General features: G+C 50.1%; 1 protein-coding gene across 1 annotated transcript in view; it reads right to left on the bottom strand.

The window, feature by feature from the left end:
* The window catches only part of LOC144492777 (docking protein 4-like), a 471,703-nt gene that overhangs the window by 92,579 nt on the left and 357,142 nt on the right, over positions 1 to 21,982 (bottom strand). The window contains exon 4 of the mRNA XM_078211195.1: positions 15,746 to 15,865. Within this exon, the coding sequence (XP_078067321.1) occupies positions 15,746 to 15,865 (120 nt within the window). The remainder of the gene's footprint in view (positions 1 to 15,745; positions 15,866 to 21,982) is intronic.

Raw genomic sequence — 21,982 nt, forward strand, 5'->3', positions numbered from 1 at the left:
GCGCGGAACATGCGCCATCATGCAGGAGGACCGCTTGAAGGCTCTCCACAATGATCTGTGTCATCCTGGAGTCACCAGACTCTACCACTTCATAAAAGCCCGCAACCTACCCTACTCGGTGGAGGAGGTCAGGTCAGTTACTAGAAGTTGTCGGATTTGCGCAGAATGCAAACCACACTTTTATCGACCAGACCGGGCACATTTGGTCAAGGCCACTCGCCCTTTTGAGAGGCTGAGTGTAGATTTTAAGGGCCCCCTTCCCTCAACGGATCGGAATGTCTATTTTCTTAACATAATAGACGAATTTTCCCGGTTTCCGTTTGTTTTCCCCTGTGCGGACACGTCGACTGCCACCGTCATCAAGGCATTCAGTGAGCTTTTTACCCTGTTCGGGTACCCCTGCTATATTCATAGCGACAGGGGCTCGTCGTTCATGAGCAACGACTTGAGGCAATTCCTGCTCTCATTCGGGATTGCCTCTAGTAGAACCACGAGCTACAACCCTAGGGGTAACGGACAGGTGGAAAGGGAGAATGCTACAGTCTGGAAGGCTGTCCTACTGGCACTGAAATCCAAGGGCCTTCCAGTCTCCCGGTGGCAGGAGGTCCTTCCAACTGCGCTCCATTCTATCCGCTCCCTCCTGTGTACGGCAACCAATGCTACTCCCCACGAGAGGATGTTCTCATTCCCTCGGAAGTCGTCCTCGGGGACCTCATTGCCAGCCTGGTTGACGTACCCAGGACCCGTCCTTCTGCGGCGCCATGTGAGGGCTCGCAAGTCCGACCCCTTGGTCGAACCGGTCCAACTCCTCCACGCCAACCCTCAGTATGCCTATGTGGCATATCCTGACGGGCGAGAGGACACTGTCTCCATTAGAGACCTGGCGCCCGCAGGGGACGTAGCAACTCCTGTCGCTCCTATTCCCCCAGTCACAGATCCACTACTCCTCATTACTTCCCCAGACGTGGCGCGGTCAGCACCGGGACCAGTGCATAACACTTTTACTCCCATGTACAGCTTGCCTGAGACTCGGAGATCGGCGCCACCATCATCACCACCACCACCACCACCAAACGTTCCAGGATCCCCTACACCATCGCCTCATCAGGGCCGGCCGGCCCGGGAGTCTTTGAGGGGACAGCCAGATGTTGCTTTGAGAGAGCCACCGCAAGCACCTGCTCCGGTTTCGCAACCGGTGTTGAGAAGATCGCAGCGTTGGTGTGGTCCTCCAGACCGTCTGGACTTGTGAATCCTGTTATTTTTTTTTGTCATTGTCTGTTTTCATCCACCCCGCCACCTTTGGTTCCTAAAGGAGGGGTGAATGTGGTGAACCATCGTTGGTTCACCACTGGGGTTGTTATTGTGTTACTGTTGGGCTAGGGTGTTGTTGTTATGGGGGTTGTACTATGTTGTTGGGTTAGGGTGTTTACCTGTCCTAAGTGTTATCATGGCACACTCCAGTGGGGTCCCGCCTCCGGTGGCAGGGTATAAGACCCCCTGCTCCGGCAGGACCCCTTCAGTCTGAACGGGTGAATTTGTGTTAGTAGTTTCATTGTTAATGTATTAAAGCCTTCAGTACTAAAGCCTTGTTTCCGGGTGCTCATTGAGGTGCATCACACACTCACAGCTCTCTCTCTCTCTAACAAACACACTCACAGCTCTCTCTCTCTCTCTCTGTCAAACACACTCACAGCTCTCTCTCTGTCAAACACACTCACAGCTCTCTCTCTCTCTAACAAACACACTCACAGCTCTCTCTCTCTCTAACAAACACACTCACAGCTCTCTCTCTCTCTAACAAACACACTCACAGCTCTCTCTAACAAACACACTCACAGCTCTCTCTCTCTCTCTCTGTCAAACACACTCACAGCTCTCTCTCTCTCTCTCTGTCAAACACACTCACAGCTCTCTCTCTAACAAACACACTCACAGCTCTCTCTCTAACAAACACACTCACAGCTCTCTCTCTCTCGAACAAACACACTCACAGCTCTCTCTCTCTCTAACAAACACACTCACAGCTCTCTCTCTCTCTAACAAACACACTCACAGCTCTCTCTAACAAACACACTCACAGCTCTCTCTCTGTCAAACACACTCACAGCTCTCTCTCTCTCTCTAACAAACACACTCACAGCTCTCTCTAACAAACACACTCACAGCTCTCTCTCTCTCTCTCTGTCAAACACACTCACAGCTCTCTCTCTCTCTCTCTGTCAAACACACTCACAGCTCTCTCTCTAACAAACACACTCACAGCTCTCTCTCTAACAAACACACTCACAGCTCTCTCTCTCTCGAACAAACACACTCACAGCTCTCTCTCTCTCTCTAACAAACACACTCACAGCTCTCTCTCTCTCTAACAAACACACTCACAGCTCTCTCTAACAAACACACTCACAGCTCTCTCTCTGTCAAACACACTCACAGCTCTCTCTCTCTCTCTAACAAACACACTCACAGCTCTCTCTCTCTCTCTAACAAACACACTCACAGCTCTCTCTCTCTCTCTCTCTAACAAACACACTCACAGCTCTCTCTCTCTAACAAACACACTCACAGCTCTCTCTCTAACAAACACACTCACAGCTCTCTCTCTAACAAACACACTCACAGCTCTCTCTCTCTCTCTGTCAAACACACTCACAGCTCTCTCTCTCTCTAACAAACACACTCACAGCTCTCTCTCTCTCTCTGTCAAACACACTCACAGCTCTCTCTCTCTCTGCAAATCCATTCTCAGCTCTCTCCCTTTGCCAAACACACTTACAGCTCTGTCTCTCTCTCTCTCTCTCTCTCTGCCAAACTGTGGTGAACCACTGTAATACTGTCTGTATATGGGATATGCCTGGGCACGCCCCTGCTACCTCAATCCAGGGCTCTGCCCTCCTCGGGGTATAAAGGTGGCTGCTCTCCGCCCCTTTTGCCTCAGTTCGGGTTAGCCATCGGTTTGGGAGTGCTTCTGTTCTTGTTAATAAAAGCCTGTTGTTCCGCAACATCTAGTCTTTGCGTGAATCAATGGTGCATCATCTTTATTAACAAAGTTTTTGAAATGGAGCAACTCCTGAAACCTGACAAATTGGATTTGGATCCGCAGGCAGTCGGCGCCTCAAACTCTTTTGATCACTGGCTGCGCTGTTTTGAGACCTTCATCGCCTCCTCCTCCTCCGTCGTAACAGACATCGACAAACTACACGTGCTCCACGCCCGCGTCAGCGCTCACGTCTTCGCGCTGATCCGAGACGCAGAGACTTACCAGGAGGTGTAAGGAATAATCATTAAGACAACATATATTGGAAGGAATAATTATTAGGACAAGTAGGAGATAATAATTAACATAGAAGAGATAATCACTACTTAAGAAGTTCTCATATATATCACATATCTTATTAAGCATACACATGGATACTCGCATAAATGAACATAGAAGCTGAAAGTAATTTCTTAAATAAACGTGAGAAAGTCAGACAACGGGAAAAAAGACTTGGCATAGATTAGACAATAAACTTCAGATAAGAAGGCAGGATGTAACCACAGTGATATCATAGCACATTCATTAGTGAAAAAACAGAAAGAAGGCAGATAACGTAGGTCTAGTAAATCATGGTGGCTAACGAAAAGTGGCCTTGGGGTCTGCAACAAAAAAACCTTGACTGTAAGATAAGAATGAAGCTAAATGTGGATAAAAAGAACAGTCAGAGCACTGGTTTTTTGGATTTGCCTGGGAATCCCGGCTTTATTGAAATGTACTAGCTAATAAAGCCTTGCTGCCTGGAAGATCAAGACTCAGACTCTCTATTAAGAACATAAGAACATAAGAAATAGGAGCAGGAGTAGGCCATCTAGCCCCTCGACCCTGCCCCGCCATTCAATAAGATCATGGCTGATCTGACGTGGATCAGTACCACTTACCCGCCTGATCCCCATATCCCTTAATTCCCTTACCGATCAGGAATCCATCCATCCGCGCTTTAAACATATTCAGCGAGGTAGCCTCCACCACCTCAGTGGGCAGAGAATTCCAGAGATTCACCACCCTCTGGGAGAAGAAGTTCCTCCTCAACTCTGTCTTAAACCGACCCCCCTTTATTTTGAGGCTGTGTCCTCTAGTTTTAACTTCCTTACTAAGTGGAAAGAATCTCTCCGCCTCCACCCTATCCAGCCCCCGCATTATCTTATAAGTCTCCATAAGATCCCCCCTCATCCTTCTAAACTCCAACTGATTGATGAATTCGTCTTGCCGTCCACGGGGAACCACGGCAAATTTGGCGCTTGCGAGCAGGGCAGAGTTGAGGTCGTCCGGTGACTCAACCCCGGAGGGATCGAGGGAGACGGTGGTCCGACCGGAACCGAGAAGTCCCCAGCCGGCCTTCTGTCAACAAGGTAAGCAGACTTGCATGCATGTAAATCCTTGTTGTCAGAAAGGGGTTTTCGAGGCCTGGCGCACCCGGTTCTCCACTGGTCCTGGATCTCACCTGCCCAAAAGATAACCTGCATTGGTAAAGTTAAAATTGTGTAAAATATTGAGAGACTGAGTCTGATCGGAAGGGCAAATTTTGCATGTAAAAAGCACGCTTTAGTTTTATGTACTGTATTGTCCACGAATGGGTAAAAAGTGAGACGCTACAAAAACCGAACGCTAATTGATGCAATTAGGTTAGTCGAGCGGTTTGGAGCGGGCTTCCAGGTTACGACTTGCCCAAGGAGAGTAAGTGTAGGCAAGCCTGCCAGTCCAAACCTACCCAGGACCTCGGAGAGAGAGACGTCAGCCGAGAGGAAGGAGAGATCTGGGAGAGATTGGTCTCCTACCTGATATAGTAATTAAGGACCTACGTTGATCGCCGGAAGAAGAGAGGGGATAGGTAGTGAAATAAAGTAAAGGGGCTACAAGGAGAAGCCTGAAAAGGTTGATCTGGAATAGCGGTGTAAGCAGCTGTTGGTAAATGTGGAGTGTAAAGCAGGATCACGACAGTGATGAATCACGTAGGAATATTGCAGTAATAGATTTCTTAAGTAGTGGTGTTAACACACATTTTTTTAGAGAAGATCTAGTAAAAATAGTTAGAGGAGGTTTTAGGGAGTGGTATGAGGGTGAGAGAAATGCCCTGCTAAGAAGAATAACTGAAGTAGTTAATTTGGAGGAAGTGAATAAGGAGTGGCCATACGTAAATTGGGACGAAATAATATACAAAAATTAGACGAGTGAAGCAGTAGAAGAAACATTGACAGAATTAATAGAAGAAATCAGACCAAGTAAGGCTCTGTTGGAAATCAGTGAGCAAGTGGAGGCATATTATCCACTAGCAGAAGAAAAAGGATTATCACCAGGAGAGGGAAGAACAGGGAAGCAAATACTGAGACCTCGGTTGGAAATACAGGTGTCAGTCAGGGAAGTGCAGTGGGAAGATAGTCCAAGGACAGAAAAAGGGAAAACAGTATATCGCATAAAAATAACAATAGTGCCAAATACCAACATATCAGAAAATATTAAGCCGCAAGGCAGTGCAAAGAAACAGAACATGCCATATCAAATTAAGACACCGGTGGAAATTCTGGGAGAAAAGTACCCAGCCCTGAAAGGAGACATAGCCCATGTCTCCCAAAAATGGACCAAAAGAACAAGTAAATTAAACACACAGTGGCCAGAGGGAGGCACCTGGTGTACAGAAAGATGTGAGGATCAGAAAGGACTGGTAAAGAACTATAAACTAAGGGGTAAATCACAAAAGAGAAATCAGAAAAGAAGAAAAGAATTGGAGATACTAACATTATTTGAAAAGGAAGGAAAAGAGAAAAAGCGCATATGGAAAATGCAAATGCCAGTTCAGATTCAGGAAAAGGAAAAATTGAAAGACCCAAATATAGCCCCGCCCCCTTATAAGGAAAACCAAGATTTTGCTGGGCTGTATCCAGTAATAAAGGGGACAGTGAATTTTGAGGGGGAATATGAAGAAAGGGACATGACCCGCGAACAATGGGCAAAGCAGGAGGTGGAAAGAAAGGTAAAAAGGGAAGAAGAAGGTGCTAAAGTGGAAGGAGAACTGGATAACATACACCGTATGAGGCAAGAGTTAGAGGAAGAGTTGGTTCGGGTAAGGGTGTTAAAATGGGCAAATAGAAAAATGGAGGAAGAACAGAGTAAAAAAGGTGAGGAGGCAGTGGACAGTGAGGCAAGGTGTGAAGAGGAGGAGGGTAAGGAAGAATGGGATGAAAAATGTAAATATAGCAAGGGAAGTGCAGGAGGAAAAGGACAGGGACAGGGAAAAGCACCCTATCAGAACCAGAGGGGACAAAACCAAGGATATAATCAAGGCCCCAGGCAGGGAGGACCACCTGGCCCTCCAGGGGTATGCTGGGGATGTGGGGAAACAGGACACATAAAAAGGAATTGTCCCCAAAACAGCTATAGACAAGGAGGTCAACAACAAATGAGTCAGCAAATGATGCAAGTGCCAACCAGTGACTGCCCAATGAGTCAGGGGCCAGTAAATCACCAGAGTTTCCTATAGGGAGGCCCAGAGAACCCCGAAATGGTAGGCCAGTATGTACAAATAACGGACACAGCAAATCAAGAACCTATAATCAATGTTAGAATAGGTGGGGTTGAGATCCCCATGATGATAGATACAGGAGCTACTTGTACGTGCATACAAGAAAAATATGCAGGACACCTACCATTGTCAGGTCAGTTTGTAAAAACTATGGGGTTCTCGGGGAAAGCAGTATTGACTCAAATGACGATGCCGGTGCCTATCACCGGTGGAAACAAAACCACTCATGTGCCTGTGTTAGTATGCAATAAAACACCACTGAATTTGTTAGGCCGGGATGCAATCTTAGGGTTAGGGTTAAAATTAGAGTGTACAACTCAAGGAACTAATCTGACGGGCATGTACGTAATTAGGGTAAGGGGAGAAGAGTGGGCCAATGTATATTGGCTAGGGGACATGGAAGAACAAATTAAAAAGCAGGTATGGGAAATTTGGGGGACATTTGTAGAGGCACAGATTCCAGACGCCGAATGGCCAAAAACTGAACTACATAGCACAATGATTTTTGATAAAATGCAACAGTCAGAGATACAGGAGAAGTGGAATAAAGAGGCAGGACAAGAACAGGAAATAAATTCAGACAGCATTTTAATCGGACCAGAGGGAGCAGCCCTCACAATTAGAAAGAATGAATGGGTCAGAAAATGGTTCTCAGTGCCTGAGACAGAACCACATGTTACGCTAAAGGTGAATCCTGATTACAGACCAAAGGATTTGGGACTTATGACGTTTAGGGCACAGGAACTGGAATTTATTAAAGCAAACAATGAGAATATTTGGATGTCGACTGACGGACAAATGATGAAAATATCTGTTAATGCAAGGATGACTGGAAGACCAAAAGAGGTAAAAATAGAGTTAAAAGATAAAGAAGTAGAGCAAGAATGGAGAGCAAAGTTAGAAAAAGATTTAGATTCTCTCCCTGAGGAATTGTGGTCAAAGAACGACACAGATGTAGGCAAAGTTAAAACAGCTACCCCAGTCGAAGTAAAATTGAAGCCAGGATGTCAAGGACCTTATAAACCACAATATCCAATCAAGGCAGAAGCAGTAAAAGGCATAAGAGAAACAATCAGAGGATTAGTAGACGCAGGGGTGTTAAGAGAAACCCGAAGTAAATGTAACACACCCTTATTACCAGTTAAAAAGGCAGATGGGGAAAAGTGGAGGTTAGTACACGACCTGAGAGCAGTTAATGAAGTAGTTGAAAATATGCCAGTAGAAGTCCCTAACCCCTACACCTTATTGACTAACATACCGTCTGAAAGCAGATGGTTTACAGTAATAGACTTATGCTCAGCGTTTTTCAGTGTGCCCTTGGCACAAGCGAGTCAGTACTTATTTGCTTTCAAGTACGAGGGAAAACAGTACACATACAATAGAATGCCACAAGGATTCAAACACTCCCCACATGTATTCAACCAAGTGTTGAGAGCAGATTTGGCAGGGATACAACTAGAAGGAACACTGATACAATATGTGGATGACTTGTTGTTGTGTACAGAAACAAAGGAACAATGTAGGGAAGAAAGTTTAAAACTGCTGGGAAAGCTGGCGAAAGGAGGACATAAAGTGTCAAGAAAGAAATTACAGTTCTGTCAAAGAAAAGTAGAATACCTTGGAAGGGAAATAACTGTTGGACAAAAAAGAATAGCTCACCAGCAGATAGAAGCAGTATTGAAAATCCCAAAACCACAGACAGTGAGACAGATGATGACATTCTTAGGAATGACAGGATTTAGTTCAGAATGGATAGAAAACTATGCAGAAAAAACACAAGCGTTAAGGAAAATAATGAAAGAGGCCGGATGTGAGGAGTTAAAAGCGATCTTGATATGGGACAGGGAGGCCTCAGAAGCATTTGATAACGTGAAACAAGAGATGGTGCAAGCACCAGCACTGATGCTGCCTTCGTATGATAAACCCTTTGACCTTTTTGTTAGCAACAGGGAAACAGGATTCGCAACTGCTGTGTTAATGCAGGACAGGTGTAAAGGAAGAAAGAAACAAGCAATAGCTTATTATAGCACCAAGTTAGATGATGTGGCCCTGGGGTACCCTCCATGTTATCAGGGTTTGGCAGCTGCTTGGTGGGCTTACGAAAAAGCAGCTACCATCACAATGGGATATTTAATAAACATACATGTACACCACAAAGTAGCTGAATTGATTGAGCAAGGAAAATTTGTGCTGACACCTGCTAGGATCCATCATTATCGAATGCTAACCACATTTCCAGATATCACAATAATAAAGTGCAACAGAGTAAATCCAGCTGATTACATGCCATTACCTCATGAAGGAGAAGAACATGAATGCTTAAGAGAAGCAAAAACATTTATGAAACTGAGAGAAGACTTAAGAGCAGAGGGACTAGTGACAGAAGAGAAGAGGACACTGTATGTAGATGGCTCATGTTACAGGGATCACTTGGGAAACCATGCAGGCTATGCCATAGTTGAACAAAGACCAGGAGGACTTGAAGTTATAGAAGGGAGTGGGATAGCTTGATCTTGGTTTCAGATGAAGGTCGGCACAACATCGTGGGCCGAAGGGCCTGTTCTGTGCTGTAATGTTCTATGTTCTATGTTTAAGCAGAAAAATGTGAACAGCCCTGTTCGGCCCAACTAGCAGAACTTAAGGCACTAACCAGAGCATGTGAATTAGCAAAAGGGGAGGCAGTAGAAGTGTATACAGATTCGGCTTATGCACATGGAGTGTGTCATCTGTTTGGATTAATCTGGAAACAGAGAGGCTTTATGAAAAGTAGTGGGGGACCAATACAGCATGAAAGTCAAATAAAAGCCTTAATACAAGCTATGATGGGCCCAAAAGAATTGGCCATAATATTTGGAATTGGCTTGATAATGTATTCGGACAATGGGGAGCATGGTTTGCAAAGGCAGGGGTTATAATGGTAGTAGTAATAATCATAATTGGACTAATCTTTTGTTGTTTACTGCCTGCTTTGAGATCTTTTATTACCAGACTAATGATGCGACAAATGGTAGTGCGAATGGAGAATGAACAAATCCCCGAACAAGAAGTCCAGGAATGGGGTCAAGTTGAATTACCCCCACCGAATAGACTCATGATAACTTTGATTGAGACTGACGCTCCTTGTTTTGCAATGTAGCACTAAAGACTGCAAAAGAGGGGAAGATCTGTTTCAATGCGTTAAAAGAAGATGGAAATTTGATTTGTATACCAGTGATCAGTATTTTCCTTCCTCAGGAACAAGGACTGTTGACACAAACTCTACCGCTCAAGTTCATGGTTCACCGAATTCGACCCAGGAAACTGAGCTATCAACTGAACTGACAAAACAAGAGAAATCACTGAAATTGAAGCTGAAAGACTGTATAAACTAAATAGTAGTAGCGGCGACTAAGCGCGGGAAAAGAATTGTGTAAACTGTGATAAATTGTACTCTCCCTCCTTGTGATAGCATGGGAAAAGTAGGGGTAGGATGGATGGGGATAATACTAGTACTTAGTATGGGGGGTGGCAAGAGTAAAAATGAACAGGAAGAAGACAGATCGCATATAAATACTTACCTATATATGTCATATATGTATGCAGAAAGATTGAACATAAGCAAATGTTGGGTCTGCACTCAAGTCCCAAGTCATTCCCAAGAAGGCCTACCACTCCAGTCTCTCCCTTTTCAGATTTCAGAAACTATAGAATGGATATTGAGACAAAATAAGACAGGGGAAGGAGGAAACATGACAATGTGGGAGTCAGCTAGGTATAGAATGACCAGGTTTGCTACATGGTACCAACCAACCTACGACCATTCCCAGTTCCCACCTGTACCGACGGTCCTAAAATCAAATGGACCAGGATCCTTCTGTTTAAAGAAAAATGTGGATGGAGCAAGAGTTGGAGAAAGTAAATGTCAGCAAACTGTAGAATGGCAACCACCTGTGAAAGATTTAAGTACAGCTGGTATGTTCAAAATAGACTGGACTGAAATATGCAACATCACATCAAGCAACGTGTGGGAAGGAAAAGCTGTACAACCTTGGATGACGTTGGCTGATAACTTTACGGCCTACAATGGAACTTACTTTATATGCGGTACAAAGACATATCCCTGGCTGTGAACTGGACAGGCTCCTGTTATCTGGGATATGTAGTGCCCTATATGCACCACATGCCTTCCCTACGAAGCTACCCTTCGCGAGCAAAGCGAACAATCAGTAAGACTGACTGGTTCTTTATGATGGCCTTTCCATTACATGGGACAGGAAGAACGGCAAACGAGTTAATTCTGATGGCCACAGCCCTGGAACAACTGGCTAATATCACTGCAGCTGAAGCTCGATAAACAGGGCAAGCCTTGACAGAAGTATCAGCAGAACTGATGGCAGTCCGCACAGTAGCCCTGCAAAATAGACTGGCTTTGGACTATCTATTGGCCTCGCAGGGAAGAACATGTGCCATAATTTAACAAGAATGCTGTACTTACATACCAGATAAATCTGAGAATATAACTAACCTTGCAAAGCATATCGAGGCACAAGCAGACCAACTCCACAGGATAGGTCACGAATTCCATGATTATAACCCACCTGGATGGTTAGGATGGGTAGGAAATGGGATGTTTGATTGGATTTTTAAATCATTTATGTTACTGCTGCTTATAATAGTAGGGATAGCGTTAGCAGATGCTTATGTCGATGTGTAATTAACAGGGCAATGGACAGCATGTACCATTATCAATAGTTTGAAAATAAGAGGAGATAATATGACCCTAGATACCATACGCATAGAGGGAAATACTTAAATGATCAAGCAAAATCAAGGAGGGAGAGATGTGTTAGTACAAAGTGTATGAAATGTATTAATGCAAAAATATATTTTAATGAACTATCAGGTAAAGGAAATCTGGAGGAGCAGTTCGCAACTAGGCTATTACTAAACAAAAAGGGATATTGATCCTACACTTAAGCTCCTCCACATTTCGTGAAACCAAACATAACTAAGACATATATTGGGAAAATATATCAAGAAATAGTTTAGTGAGACAATGATGTCTCAAAGAGGGGATATGTAAGGAATAATCATTAAGACAACATATATTGGAAGGAATAATTATTAGGACAAGTAGGAGATAATAATTAACATAGAAGAGATAATCACTACTTAAGAAGTTCTCATATATATCACATATCTTATTAAGCATACACATGGATACTCGCATAAATGAACATAGAAGCTGAAAGTAATTTCTTAAATAAACGTGAGAAAGTCAGACAACGGGAAAAAAGACTTGGCATAGATTAGACAATAAACTTCAGATAAGAAGGCAGGATGTAACCACAGTGATATCATAGCACATTCATTAGTGAAAAAACAGAAAGAAGGCAGATAATGTAGGTCTAGTAAATCATGGTGGCTAACGAAATTTGGGAATTTGCCGTGGTTCCCCGTGGACGGCAAGAAGAATTCATCAATCAGAATAGAGAGTCTGAGTCTTGATCTTCCAGGCAGCAAGGCTTTATTAGCTAGTACATTTCAATAAAGCCGGGATTCCCAGGCAAATCCAAAAAACCAGTGCTCTGACTGTCCTTTTTATCCACATTTAGCTTCATTCTTATCTTACAGTCAAGGTTTTTTTGTTGCAGACCCCAAGGCCACTTTTCGTTAGCCACCATGATTTACTAGACCTACGTTATCTGCCTTCTTTCTGTTTTTTCACGAATGAATGTGCTATGATATCACTGTGGTTACATCCTGCCTTCTTATCTGAAGTTTATTGTCTAATCTATGCCAAGTCTTTTTTCCCGTTGTCTGACTTTCTCACGTTTATTTAAGAAATTACTTTCAGCTTCTATGTTCATTTATGCGAGTATCCATGTGTATGCTTAATAAGATATGTGATATATATGAGAACTTCTTAAGTAGTGATTATCTCTTCTATGTTAATTATTATCTCCTACTTGTCCTAATAATTATTCCTTCCAATATATGTTGTCTTAATGATTATTCCTTACAGAGGCAATCGATCTCCTCGAGCCAGTACAACCGGCAGCCGAACGAGGTTATGCCAGACACCTGCTGGCCACTTGCAGACAGCAGCCCGGGGAATCGACTGAGCAATTCCTGCGCGAACTGCGTGCACTCAGCAGAGCCTGCAACTGCAAGGCCGTTTCAGCCGCCCAAAACGCCGACGACCTGATCAGAGATGCCTTTGTCGCGGGCATCAGGTCGACCGATATCCGGCAGCGCCTGCTGGAACAAGGTGGGCTGGACCTGAAGAAAACTGTGGAACTTGCCGGCTCACTGGAGGTAGCGTTCCGGAACCTCGAGGCCTACACCCCCGACCACGAGGGCGCACCGTGGACACCACGACCGCAGCCATCTCTGTACCCGGGAGGGCCGCAAACCTACACCACACCCCGTCCCGAAGCCGAACTAACCACTGCGGCAGTCCCCGGAGGCTCAAGGTGCTACTTCTGCGGTCTGGAGAAGCACCCACGACGACGCTGCCCAGCGAAAGACGCGATCTGCTCTGGCTGCGGTAAGAAGGGCCATTACCTGAAAGTTTGCAGGGCAAAATCGGCCCCCAGGCCCAGCAGCGCCGCGTGCGATTCGCGGGAGGGACTGCCTTCGACGCCATCGACCGGGTGCAATCCGCGGGTGCTGCCATTTTGGACACCAGTAGCCACGTGCGACCTACGGAGGCCGCCATCAGCCACGCGCGACCCACGGGAGCCGCCATCTTGGGTAACGTCAGCCGAGTCACGGGGGCCGCCATTTTGGGAACCGTCCACCGCATCGCCTAACCCGACAGTGGCCTCGGTCGCGTTGGACCATTCCAGGCCTCACCAGCTCGCCTGGTCTATGATGGACATCAAGGTAAACGGCCACACTACTAACTGTTTATTTGACAGTGGGAGTACGGAGAATTTCATCCACCCTAACACGGTGAGGCGCTACGCACTGCCAGTACTGCCAATGCAGCAATCAATCTCTATGGCTTCGACGTCCCGGTCAGTGAATGTCCTCGGGTACTGTGTAGCAAATCTGACTGTATGGGGCACGGTGTACGACAAGTGCCGGCTCCTCGTGCTGCCACAGCTCTGCGCTGCCGTACTACTGGGGCTAGATTTCATGTGCCACCTTGGGAGCGTCACTATGGTGTATAATGGGCCTTTTCCCCCAATCTCCATCCAAAATCCACAGCTATTAGACCAGCCACCGCGCATCACCTGTGGTCTCTCGACCCTCAAAGTCGCCCCTCCCTCGCTCTTTGAGCACCTCACCCCCGACTGCAAGCCCATTGCCACCAAAAGCAGACGGTACAGCGCTGGAGATAGAGCGTTCATCAAGTCCGAGGTGCGACACCTCCTGGGAGAGGAGATCATTGAGACCAGTACCAGTCCCTGGAGAGCCCAAGTGGTGGTTGTCAAGACTGGGGAGAAACTTCGCATGGTCATTGACTACAGTCAGACCATCAACCGATACACACAGCTGGACGCGTATCCCCTTCCCCGCACATCTGACATGGATATGACCTCGGCCAAAGTCGTCAGGGCCCTGCACAGCCTCTTCACCCTGTTTGGTTTCCCCAGCTATATTCATAGCGACCGGGGGTCCTCTTTTATGAGTGATGAGCTGCGACAGTACCTACTCTCCAAAGGCATAGCCTCGAGTAGGACCACCAGCTACAACCCCAGGGGGAACGGACAGGTGGAGAGGGAGAATGCGACAGTCTGGAAGGCTGTTTTATTAGCTCTCCGGTCTAAGGGTCTTCCAGTTTCCCGCTGGCAAGAGGTCCACCCTGATGTGCTACACTCAATTAGGTCACTACTGTGCATGGCTACCAATGCCACCCTTCATGAACGAATGTTTGTTTTCCCCAGGAAGTCCTCCTCGGGGACCTCACTACCGTCGTGGCTGACGTCCCCGGCCCTGTCCTGCTCCGGAAGCACGTGCGGACCCATAAGTCGGACCCCCTGGCCGAAACGGTCCGGCTCCTCCACGCCAACCCCCAATACGCCTATGTGGCTTATCACGATGGGCGGGAGGACACGGTTTCCATTCGCGATCTGGCCCCTGCAGGTACTACGTCCCACGCCCCCTCACCCCCAGCTTCCAACGTCGTCCATGATGCACCAGAGTCTCCGCACGCTCATTTAGCCCCCGCATACGGCACATCTGAGCCCCAGGAGCAGCCTCCACACACCCGGCAGTCTGAAGGCACGACGGACGGCTTCACCGGTTATGGATTGGCGTCTGACCCATCACCGCGGCCTCCTGAACCGGCACCACGCTGACATTGCGGCGGTCGCAGCGGCAGATCAAGCCCCCGGAGAGACTGAACTTGTAACTTGAATCAATAACTTGTGACTGTTGTTCCACCACCTCGCCCCCGCCGAACTCTTTTTTAAACAGGGGGTGAATGTGGTGAACCACTGTAATACTGTCTGTTTATGGGATATGCCTGGGCACGCCCCTGCTGCCTCAATCCGGGGCTCCGCCCTCCTCGGGGTATAAAGGTGGCTGCTCTCCGCCCCTTTTGCCTCAGTTCGGGTTAACCATCGGTTTGGGAGTGTTTCTGTTCTTGTTAATAAAAGCCTGTTGTTTCACAACATCTAGTCTTTGCGTGAATCAATGGTGCATCACAAACACTTACTCAGCTCTCTCTCATTCTGCCAAACACATTCCCAGCTCTCTCTCTGCCAAATACGCTCACAGCTCCCTCTCTCTCTCCCTGCCATACACACTCACAGGTCTGTCTTTCTCTCTCTGCCAAACACACAGCTCTCTCTCTGCCAATAACGCACACAGCTCCCTCTCTCTCTCTATGCCAAACACAATCACAGCTCTCTCTCTCTCTTTGCCTCTCTCTCTGTCTCTCTCTCTTTCTCTTGCAAACACATACCCAGCTCTCTCTCTCTGCCAAACACATTCCCAGCTCTCTCTCACTGTGCCAAACACACGCTCAGCTCTCTGTCAAACCCCCTACAGCTCTCTCTCACTCTCCCAAACACACTCACAGCTCTCTCTCGCCCCTCACACACACATACACAGAGCAACAAACACACACACCTTGCACATTTCACACACACAATCTCACACACACTAAGACATGGTAACAGACACATACTGACAATTGTAACGCAGTAGCCAACATACATACACTGTTTGATTTGCACAGTTTGAGATTTTCTCACCATTCTGCTCACAAACGACCCCGGCTGCGAGCAGATCAGGCTCCCCCAGCGTGATGTCATTGAGTCTTGCCCCGAGGCATTCGATGGAGAGAATCTTGTACCATTCCTCAGCCTCCAACTCTGTAAGAAATGAGATTTCACGGCTTACAGAAACCACCAAACTTCAAACCAACAACAACGTACAGACTGAAGTTACCTGTAAGGTGCCATCTCATGGTGATAACGGTGTCTCACACGTTGCCTCTCACTGTGGTAGGGCTCCCACACACACTGACTCTCACTGGGGTACGGGTCCCACACACACTCACTCTCACTGGGGTAGGGCTCCCACACACACTGACTCTCACTGGGGTACGGGTCCCACACACACTCACTCTCACTGGGGTAGGGCTCCCACACACACTGACTCTCACTGGGGTACGGGTCCCACACACACTCACTCTCACTGGTGTACGGGTCCCACACACACTGACTCTCACTGGGGTACGGGTCCCACACACACTCACTCTCACTGGTGTACGGGTCCCACACACACTCACTCTCACTGGGGTATGGCTCCCACAGACACTGACTCTCACTGGGGTACGGCTCCCACACACACTGACTCTCACTGGGGTACGGGTCCCACACACACTCACTCTCACTGGGGTAGGGGTCCCACACACACTGACTCTCACTGGGGTATGGCTCCCACACACACTGACTCTCACTGGGGTACGGGTCCCACACACACTCACTCTCACTGGTGTACGGGTCCCACACACACTGACTCTCACTGGGGTACGGGTCCCACACACACTCACTCTCACTGGTGTACGGGTCCCACACACACTCACTCTCACTGGGATATGGCTCCCACACACACTGACTCTCACTGGGGTACGGCTCCCACACACACTGACTCTCACTGGGGTACGGGTCCCACACACACTCACTCTCACTGGGGTAGGGGTCCCACACACACTGACTCTCACTGGGGTATGGGTCCCACACACACTGACTCTCACTGGGGTATGGGTCCCACACACACTGACTCTCACTGGGGTACGGGTCCCACACACACTCACTCTCACTGGGGTATGGGTCCCACACACACTGACTCTCACTGGGGTAGGGCTCCCACACACACTGACTCTCACTGGGGTACGGGTCCCACACACACTGACTCTCACTGGGGTATGGGTCCCACACACACTGACTCTCACTGGTGTACGGGTCCCACACACACTGACTCTCACTGGGGTACGGCTCCCACACACACTGACTCTCACTGGGGTACGGGTCCCACACACACTGACTCTCACTGGGGTATGCGTCCCACACACACTGGCTCTCACTGGGGTAGGGCTCCCACACACACTGACTCTCACTGGGGTACGGGTCCCACACACACTGACTCTCACTGGGGTATGGGTCCCACACACACTGACTCTCACTGGTGTACGGGTCCCACACACACTGACTCTCACTGGGGTACGGGTCCCACACACACTGACTCTCACTGGGGTACGGGTCCCACACACACTGACTCTCACTGGGGTACGCGTCCCACACACACTGACTCTCACTGGGGTATGCGTCCCACACACACTGACTCTCACTGGGGTAGGGGTCCCACACACACTGACTCTCACTGGGGTATGGGTCCCACACACACTGACTCTCACTGGGGTATGGGTCCCACACACACTGACTCTCACTGGGGTACGGGTTCCACACACACTGACTCTCACTGGGGTAGGGGTCCCACACACACTGACTCTCACTGGGGTATGGGTCCCACACACACTGACTCTCACTGGGGTACGGGTCCCACACACACTGGCTCTCACTGGGGTATGGGTCCCACACACACTGACTCTCACTGGGGTACGGGTCCCACACACACTCACTCTCACTGGGGTACGGGTCCCACACACACTGACTCTCACTGGGGTACGGGTCCCACACACACTCACTCTCACTGGGGTACGGGTTCCACACACACTGGCTTTCAGTGGGGTGCGGGTTCCACACACACTGGCTCTCATTGGGGTACAGGTCCACACACACTGGCTGTCACTGGGGTACAGGTCCCACACACACTGGCTCTCACTGGGGTACACGTCCCACACACACTGACTCTCACTGGGGTATGGGTACCACACACACTCACTCTCACTGGGGTAGGGCTTCCACACACACTGGCTCTCACTAGGGTACAGGTCCCATGCACACTGGCTCTCACTGGGGTACAGGTCCCACGCACACTGGCTCTCACTCGGGTACAGGTGCCACGGACACTGGCTTTCAGTGGGGTACAGGTCCCACACACACACTGGCTCTCACTGGGGTACAGGTGCCACACACACTGGCTTTCAGTGGGGTACGGGTCCCACACACACTGACTCTCACTGGGGTACAGGTCCCACACACACTGGCTCTCACTGGGGTACATGTCCCACGCACACTGGCTCTCACTGGGGTACGGGTGCCACACACACTGGCTCTCACTGGGTTACAGGTCCACACACACTGGCTCTCACTGGGGTACGGGTCCCACACACACTGACTCTCACTGGGGTACATGTCCCACGCACACTGGCTCTCACTGGGGTACGGGTGCCACACACACTGGCTCTCACTGGGTTACAGGTCCACACACACTGGCTCTCACTGGGGTACGGGTCCCACACACACTGGCTCTCACTGGGTTACAGGTCCCACACACACTGGCTCTCACTGGGGTATGGGTCCCACACACACTGGCTCTCACTAGGGTACGGGTCCCACGCACACTGGCTTTCAGTGGGGTGCGGGTGCCACACACACTGGCTCTCACTGGGGTACGGGTTCCACACACACTGGCCCTCACTAGGGTACGGGTTCCACACACACTGGCTCTCACTGGGGTACAGGTCCCACACACACTGGCTCTCACTAGGGTACAGGTCCCACACACACTGGCTCTCACTGGGGTACAGGTCCCACACACACTGGCTCTCACTGGGGTACGGGTTCCACACACACTGGCTTTCAGTGGGGTGCGGGTGCCACACACACTGGCTCTCACTGGGGTACAGGTCCCACACACACTGACTCTCACTGGGGTATGCGTCCCACACACACTGACTCTCACTGGGGTAGGGGTCCCACACACACTGACTCTCACTGGGGTATGGGTCCCACACACACTGACTCTCACTGGGGTACGGGTCCCACACACACTGGCTCTCACTGGGGTATGGGTCCCACACACACTCACTCTCACTGGGGTATGAGTCCCACACACACTGACTCTCACTGGGGTACGGGTCCCACACACACTCACTCTCACTGGGGTACGGGTCCCACACACACTGACTCTCACTGGGGTACGGGTCCCACACACACTGACTCTCACTGGGGTACGGGTCCCACACACACTCACTCTCACTGGGGTATGGGTCCCACACACACTGACTCTCACTGGGGTACGGGTCCCACACACACTCACTCTCACTGGGGTACGGGTTCCACACACACTGGCTTTCAGTGGGGTGCGGGTTCCACACACACTGGCTCTCATTGGGGTACAGGTCCACACACACTGGCTGTCACTGGGGTACAGGTCCCACACACACTGGCTCTCACTGGGGTACATGTCCCACACACACTGACTCTCACTGGGGTATGGGTCCCACACACACTCACTCTCAATGGGGTAGGGCTTCCACACACACTGGCTCTCACTAGGGTACAGGTCCCATGCACACTGGCTCTCACTGGGGTACAGGTCCCACGCACACTGGCTCTCACTCGGGTACAGGTGCCACGGACACTGGCTTTCAGTGGGGTACAGGTCCCACACACACACTGGCTCTCACTGGGGTAGGGGTCCCACACACACTGACTCTCACTGGGGTATGGGTCCCACACACACTGACTCTCACTGGGGTACAGGTCCCACACACACTGGCTCTCACTGGGGTACATGTCCCACGCACACTGGCTCTCACTGGGGTACGGGTGCCACACACACTGGCTCTCACTGGGGTACAGGTCCCACACACACTGACTCTCACTGGGGTATGCGTCCCACACACACTGACTCTCACTGGGGTAGGGGTCCCACACACACTGACTCTCACTGGGGTATGGGTCCCACACACACTGACACTCACTGGGGTACGGGTCCCACACACACTGGCTCTCACTGGGGTATGGGTCCCACACACACTGACTCTCACTGGGGTATGAGTCCCACACACACTGACTCTCACTGGGGTAGGGGTCCCACACACACTGACTCTCACTGGGGTATGGGTCCCACACACACTGACTCTCACTGGGGTATGGGTCCCACACACACTGACTCTCACTGGGGTATGAGTCCCACACACACTGACTCTCACTGGGGTACGGGTCCCACACACACTCACTCTCACTGGGGTACGGGTCCCACACACACTGACTCTCACTGGGGTACGGGTCCCACACACACTCACTCTCACTGGGGTACATGTCCCACACACACTGACTCTCACTGGGGTACGGGTCCCACACACACTGACTCTCACTGGGGTACGGGTCCCACACACACTCACTCTCACTGGGGTATGGGTCCCACACACACTGACTCTCACTGGGGTACGGGTCCCACACACACTCACTCTCACTGGGGTACGGGTTCCACACACACTGGCTTTCAGTGGGGTGCGGGTTCCACACACACTGGCTCTCATTGGGGTACAGGTCCACACACACTGGCTGTCACTGGGGTACAGGTCCCACACACACTGGCTCTCACTGGGGTACATGTCCCACACACACTGACTCTCACTGGGGTATGGGTCCCACACACACTCACTCTCACTGGGGTAGGGCTTCCACACACACTGGCTCTCACTAGGGTACAGGTCCCATGCACACTGGCTCTCACTGGGGTACAGGTCCCACGCACACTGGCTCTCACTCGGGTACAGGTGCCACGGACACTGGCTTTCAGTGGGGTACATGTCCCACACACACACTGGCTCTCACTGGGGTACAGGTGCCACACACACTGGCTTTCAGTGGGGTACGGGTCCCACACACACTGACTCTCACTGGGGTACAGGTCCCACACACACTGGCTCTCACTGGGGTACATGTCCCACGCACACTGGCTCTCACTGGGGTACGGGTGCCACACACACTGGCTCTCACTGGGTTACAGGTCCACACACACTGGCTCTCACTGGGGTACGGGTCCCACACACACTGACTCTCACTGGGGTACATGTCCCACGCACACTGGCTCTCACTGGGGTACGGGTGCCACACACACTGGCTCTCACTGGGTTACAGGTCCACACACACTGGCTCTCACTGGGGTACGGGTCCCACACACACTGACTCTCACTGGGGTACATGTCCCACGCACACTGGCTCTCACTGGGGTACGGGTGCCACACACACTGGCTCTCACTGGGTTACAGGTCCACACGCACTGGCTCTCACTGGGTTACAGGTCCCACACACACTGGCTCTCACTGGGGTATGGGTCCCACACACACTGGCTCTCACTAGGGTACGGGTCCCACGCACACTGGCTTTCAGTGGGGTGCGGGTGCCACACACACTGGCTCTCACTGGGGTACGGGTTCCACACACACTGGCCCTCACTAGGGTACGGGTTCCACACACACTGGCTCTCACTGGGGTACAGGTCCCACACACACTGGCTCTCACTAGGGTACAGGTCCCACACACACTGGCTCTCACTGGGGTACAGGTCCCACACACACTGGCTCTCACTGGGGTACGGGTTCCACACACACTGGCTTTCAGTGGGGTGCGGGTGCCACACACACTGGCTCTCACTGGGGTACAGGTCCCACACACACTGGCTCTCATTGGGTTACAGGTCCACACACACTGGCTGTCACTGGGGTACGGGTCCCACACACACTGGCTCTCACTGGGGTACAGGTCCCACACACACTGGCTCTCATTGGGGTACGGGTCCCACACACACTCACTCTCACTGGGGTACAGGTCCCACACACACTGGCTCTCATTGGGGTACAGGTCTCACACACACCCTGGCTCTCACTGGGGTAGGGCTTCCACACACACTGGCTCTCACTGGGGTATGGGTCCCACACACACTGGCTCTCACTGGGGTACATGTCCCACACACACTGGCTCTCACTGGGGTACAGGTCCCACACACACTGGCTCTCACTGGGGTACATGTCCCACACACACTGGCTCTCACTGGGGTACAGGTCCCAC

Source organism: Mustelus asterias, chromosome 4 (genome assembly GCF_964213995.1).
Source record: "Mustelus asterias chromosome 4, sMusAst1.hap1.1, whole genome shotgun sequence".
Lineage (NCBI taxonomy): Eukaryota > Metazoa > Chordata > Chondrichthyes > Carcharhiniformes > Triakidae > Mustelus > Mustelus asterias.